General features: G+C 38.2%; 1 protein-coding gene across 1 annotated transcript in view; it reads right to left on the bottom strand.

Annotated features, from left to right (window-relative positions):
* The window catches only part of Clhc1 (clathrin heavy chain linker domain containing 1), a gene marked incomplete in the record, with an annotated part of 97,359 nt that overhangs the window by 65,577 nt on the left and 25,457 nt on the right, over positions 1-6,325 (bottom strand). Inside the window, 1 exon segment of the mRNA XM_005385783.2 lies at positions 661-794. Coding sequence (XP_005385840.2) covers positions 661-794 — 134 coding nt within the window.

The following is a 6,325-nucleotide window of genomic DNA, read 5'->3' as shown; positions in this document are numbered from 1 at the left end:
ACAAACTTCTTCCAATCCCGGATAAATTCCAGGATATACTCCAATTTCTTAAAATGTGGTAAAAGTGTTATACTAGTGTGTGGAAACAATGAATGCTAACATCAACGTGAATCAATAATAGTCCCCCAAACTTAATGCTCTACAGTTTTTCCATACTATACCCTGGAGTTCTCAAACTTCAGAGTATATCAAAATAGCCAGGACTTAATAAAACACCACAGTTAGACTCAATCACCAAGTTTCTGACACAGTGAGTCTGCAGTGAGGTCCAATACTTTGTATTCTAACTGGCTCCCAGGTGATACTTAATACACAAACCATACTTAATTCAGCCAAACTGGAACCATGTGACCTTTTAGGACTGTTTAAAGTTTTCTATTTCCTGTGTATCAACCTAAAAACTCTGACTAAATTTATTTGTACAATGTATAACTGGAAAGTACACACAAAACATTATTAATTTGTAACAGGTAATAACTGGAAACAACTGTGATTTTGTGTAAATATTTAAAATGAGATACGGGGCTGGGGATTTAGCTCAGCGGCAAAAGCACTTGCCTGGCAAGCGCAAGGTCGTGAGTTCGGTTCCTGGTACCGGAGAAAAACCAAAAACCCAAAAAAATAAATAAATAAATAAATAAATAAAATGAGATACAGTACCTGGAATAGGTTTTGAAGGATTTCTGGTGAGAGTACAATATTTTACTTCTTTTGCATCATACTCTGCCCTAAGTTGTTTCATTTGATCTATTTGCAACTGAATCTTCAAGGAGTTATTTTTAATAATCCTTATTCTGAAAAACAGAAAGGCTTTCTGATGTTCTTTTCAACTAATTCTTAAGTCATGAGATTTAAAATAAAACAGGTAAGTTATTATTCTGCTTAATTATTTTGAATCAGATAAAGTAGATAGTTTAAGAAACAACGTCCTAAAAAAGTTACCTTTACAAACGTGGAATAATTTTCTTTCAGAGCACCAGTAAAATCTAATACTATGATTATTAATCCCATTGTGAATTCATATGTGTTAAATACAATCTGACCCCAAAACACTATCTATTCCTTATAATCAAAAATTACTTTTGTCATTTAAAAACTTTTTGTAAATAATTGTATTAGTTTTCTGTGGCCATTATAACAATTACTACAAATTTAATGACTTAAAATAACAAATTATTGCCTCACTGTCCTGGAATGCAAAAGTCCAAAATCAGTATCACCAGACCAGAATAAAATTGTAAGTGCTGTGCTACCTCTCGAAGCTCTAAGGGAGAATCCTTTCCTTGCCTCTGCCAGCCCCTGGGGCCTGCAAAAATCCTTTTTTGTTTGTTTGTTTGTTTTTGAGACAAAGTCTTGGTATGTTGCCTAGATTTGCCTTGAACTCCTAATCCTCCTACCTCAGCTTCTTGAGTAGCTGGAATTACAGGAGTGTGCCACTGCGCCTGGCTAAAAACTTTGTTATAGGATTATTTGAAATTTACTTCCTAGCTGTGTTGGTACAAAGGAGAAATAACATTAAATAAATAGGAAATAACAGATTAAAATAAATTAGATACTGTTACAGGAATGTTAACACTTGTTAAAACATGGTAAAGATAGCTGTTGTAAGCCCAAGGGCCCTGGCAATAGACGCAGTGGGGTTTTGCTGTAGGGGAGAAAGGCTGGGTTCAACTCCAAATACAGCTTTGGCAACTGGGAATCTGCAATCAAAGGAGGGGATAGAAAATTACTAAGAGGAAACACTGGAAGGAGAGATTCCCAATAAACTAGCCTGCTGCAGGATTATGTGGACGGCAGGCCAAGCGGACAGTCAACGTGTGGGGTGAGGAAACTGACGTCTGTGGGGTCAAACCCTAAAGATGACCAAATATGAAAGGGTGAGAGCTGAAACAATTTGACAGGACTCTTGCTAAAACTGAACAGTACACAGATGAATATGAAAGTCCAAAAATCAAGCCTGGATTTTTTTTTTTTTTTTTTTTGGTATTTTTTTTTTTTTTTGGTACTGGGAATTGAACTCAGGAGCTTGTACTTGCCACACAGGTGCTTATGCCGCTGAGCTATATCCTGAGCCCCAAGCCTGGATGAAAAAGAGTTCAGCAAAGCCAAAGCAGAGTTCGATCAGAGAATCTTTGTCAACAAGTAAATGACACAATTTTTCTTTCACATTAAAATCTAGTCTGTCACCAAGCATAATGGCACATACCTGTAATCCCAGCTCCTCAAGAAGCTGAGGCAGGAGGATTGCAAGTTTGAGCCTAGCCTAGGCAATTTAGATCTTGTCTCAAAAAAATAATTAAAAAGGACAGGGGATGTGACTCAATATGAAACCCTGGGTTTAATCTTGGGTTCAATTCCCAATACCAAAACAAAAGAGAAATAACCAACTTGTTAGTAGATAACTGCAGGTAGCTTTTGATTATCATACAAAGCTTTTGGTAACTATGAATGGCTAAGAGTAAGAGCTTGTGGTATTTATGAAATGGAGACTGTGGAGATAAGATAGTGGAAAATAAATAAAATAGACTGTGGAAATAAAATAATAGACCTCCTAAAGAATTGAAACCAGGGTGCTGGGGATTTAGCTCAGCGGCACAGCACCTACCTGGCAAACGCAAGTTTGATTGATGGTACCAGAAAGTGAGTTTGATTCCTGGTGCCAGAAAAAAAAACAAAAACAAAAAAAAAGAAGAATTGAAACCAGGGACTAGAGAGCTGGGGATATAGCTCAGCGGCACAAGCACCTGCCTAGCAAGCACAAGGTCCTGAGTTCGATTCCCACTACCAAAAAAAAAAAAATGTAGAACAGTTAACTGGGCATGGTGGCATGTGCCTGTAATCCCAGCACTTGGGAGGCTGAGGCAAGAGGATCTTTCAAGTTCAAGACCAGTCTGGGCTACAAAGTGAGCTCAAGGCCAGACTGAACTGCATAGCGAGACCCTGTCTCAAAAAAGACAAAAAAAAAAAAGAAACCAGGGACCGAGACATTTGTACATGAATGCTCATAGTGACATCAGTAACAAAATAACCCAACAATCTATCAACAGATGAATGGATAAACAAAATATAGAATGAATACATACTGTATTACATGCAATGGCATATTTAGCCATAAAAAAGAATGGCCTTCTAATACATGCTACCATATGCATGAGAAGGTGTCTGATTGTTGCTCCTTTCTATGCTACTTTTACGATCTCCTTGTTTTTAACAACTTCATGATGGGCCAGGGATATAGTTCTGTGGCACAAGCACCTGCCTGGCAAGCACAAGGTCCTAAGTTCAATTCCTGGTACCAAAAACAAAACAACAACAACAAAAAACAACTTCATGATGATGAAACTAATTGAGCATTTCTTAGCATTTATCATACTTAGAATTTTTGGGGTTTCTTATAAATTGGGACCTTTTACTAGTTCTAGAAAACTCACAACCATTATCTTTCTAAATGTTATCCCTGTGCCATATTCTCTTCTCATAATTTCAGGGTTATGATTAGACATAGTATGACCTGCTCATTCTTATCTTCCACATTTTTCATCATAGCTTCATTGAGATATTGTTCACACACTTTAAAATTCACCCTCGTAAAGTATATAATTCAGTGAATTTTAATACATTCAAAGTTATTCAGCCATCAGTACTACTTAATTCTAGAACATACCATCACCCCCAAAATACAGGAAGTCTTGTGCCCGTCAGCAGTCTGCTGAGCAGACTGTTTACTATGCTGTTCCCAGAGGTGAAACAATTAACATCTGCGAGGGTGCATCTCTTTATCTTCCTAGCTTTATATGGAGAGGGTTACCTAGTAGACTCATCCCTTGGGCAGATCCCAGGCTTTGTCTTTAATTTCCCACTGAACAGTAAAAACTAAAATTTTTGGTCACTAATTTTAGTAAAATGTTCCCAGAGCCAAAGCAGTTTTCACACTCTGCTAATCTTTTGATAGATTGTGCCCTGATAATCTCTTACTATCTAACCAGCTTCCTGATACTTTTAGAAAGGTTTTATTTTGCTCTCTGTGGGCCTGCAAGCAGTGAGTCCATGCCCAGCACTTCCTTCATTGTGTTGAGGATGGTGGGATCTTTGAGAGGAGTGTGAGGACACACACCTTCGTCAAGTAGACTGACAGGAACCCCAAAACCTGAGACCCAGGACAACAGCTGGGTCCCAGGTGCATGGGGCAGGGGAGGCACCACACACATACTTGGAGGGCAGAGTAATTGGCGAGACCAGCAGCATGGAAGTGTCTGACGCAGTAGCAAGGAGCCTGCAATTGAACCCTGGAAAACTCCACCAGCGCAAGTCCAGTCCCAGGCCCCACATCCAGAGGCCAAGATCAGCTCCACACCCAACACATTTCTTTTTTTTTTCCAGTACCAGGAATCAAACTCACAACCTTGCGCTTGCCAGGCAGGCACTGTGCCACTGAACTACATCCCCAGCCCACCCAACACATTTCTGGGATTAAATATGGACACCATCACAGAACTATGAGCACCACAGGTATTTTACTACTTTCATTCTCCCTTGTTGGTCTGATTGGATAGCCCTTCCTTATCTGATTGGATATTATCTTGTTTTCTTCTGTATTCAGTATTTTTGTATTTGGGGTTTTTGTTTTTCCTTTTTCTGTTTTTCTCTCCTTTCTTTCTCTCATCTCCTTTTTCTTTCTTTTTTTTCTTTGGTTCACTTTCATTCTCTCTTTTTCCCTTCTTTTTCAATGTTTAGATTTCTTACCCTTTTTTTCATTCTCTTATATAGACTCACTTTCTCTCTTTCCTCAACTACTGCTTGAATTTAAACTTTCAATGAGTAAACATTGTCTCTGCCCTTTGTGACTACTACTTTGTATTCTATTTTATTCTTTCCTTCCTGTGTCCTCCAGTTTCCCAAAACTTGGGCAATCGTGCTTTAATTTCCAGCCCTGACTATTATATTTGTCCTCACTCATCACTTGAGCCTATCCCCTAACCATCTTAACCCCCCTGCTCCTGACAGAAGGGTAAAATCACCTTACTAAGGGGAAAATCACTGAATATAAGTGCACAGTATACGTTTGATTTTGTTACATAATTTTAGAGTTTACTTCCATGATCAGAGGTAACAGGTTAATGGTTACCATAGTTTATCAGTAGTTACGCTGCACTTGAAACTAGTGTTATTACTAACTGTACTCCTTTATCCAGGATGTCACACATGTTATAAACAGTTTTTCTCCCCTGTGTGATAACACTGTGACTGTATGAGGTCATAATCACCACCACAACTCAGTGCCAAAGTGTTGGGAGCTGAGCCAAATAGTAATCTTGCATCCTTTACAAATTGGAAAGCTAGGGCCTTGGAATAGCTATAAGAAACCACCTACATCTAGAAGACATCTGTGAGGAACAGATATCCTCTAGGGAAACCTAAATACTATCAATAAAGCTATATATCATAAGAAACTGGCAAGTATCAACACAGAAAAAACAGAAGAGAAAATAGAAAATGACAAGACACAGAAGCAAAATGCAACCCCAGACCGCCTGCCCACCCGGGACAAGCCCAGAACTCAAGGAGACACATGAAATTGGAAATCAGACACCGGGACTTTCTAAAACGATAGCAGCAGAAGTAAAAAAACAAGTGGACAAGGCTATGGAGAAAATAATCTCTCAGGTACAGAAAGAAATGATGCTTAAAATCCAAGATATTAGAGAAGACACAGATAAAAGAATAGATGGGCTTAGAAAAATGATGGAAACAAATAATGCCCAGCATAGGAAAGAAATGGAATCCATGAAACAGATCCAAATAGAAATCCAAGAGATTAAAACTTCCATTGAAAGTATATGCAACAGATTGAATGGAGATGACAGGATTTCAGATCTTGAAGACAGAATTACAGAGAGTGATAGTGAAAAGAAGGATATGTCAAAATAGGAAGAGACCATGAAAAATCAGTCCAACAGCTACAAGATGAAGCAAATAAGAATAACATAAGATTGATTGGGGTCAATGAGAAAGCTGGAGATAGCACAAATGACATAAAACTTCACAGAAACAATGGCAGAAAACTTCTCAAGTGTGGATAAAGCATCTGACATAAAAATAAATGAAGCATTTAGAACTTCAAACATTCCTGACCAAAATAAAACTACATCAAGACATATAATAATCAAGATTCCAGAAATTCAGCACTAAAACAAAATATTAAAAACTGTTAGAGAAAAGAAACAGATTACCTATGAAGGAAAGCCCATCTGAATCACGGCAGATTTCTCAACACAAACCATCCACTCAGGAAGAGCTAGGAAGGGGCTGGGGATTTAGCTCAGTG

This window comes from Chinchilla lanigera, unplaced genomic scaffold (assembly GCF_000276665.1).
Source record: "Chinchilla lanigera isolate Chin_1 unplaced genomic scaffold, ChiLan1.0 scaffold00023, whole genome shotgun sequence".
Lineage (NCBI taxonomy): Eukaryota > Metazoa > Chordata > Mammalia > Rodentia > Chinchillidae > Chinchilla > Chinchilla lanigera.
Note: the sequence above shows the minus strand (reverse complement) of the source record. Positions and strands in the feature narration are given on the sequence as shown.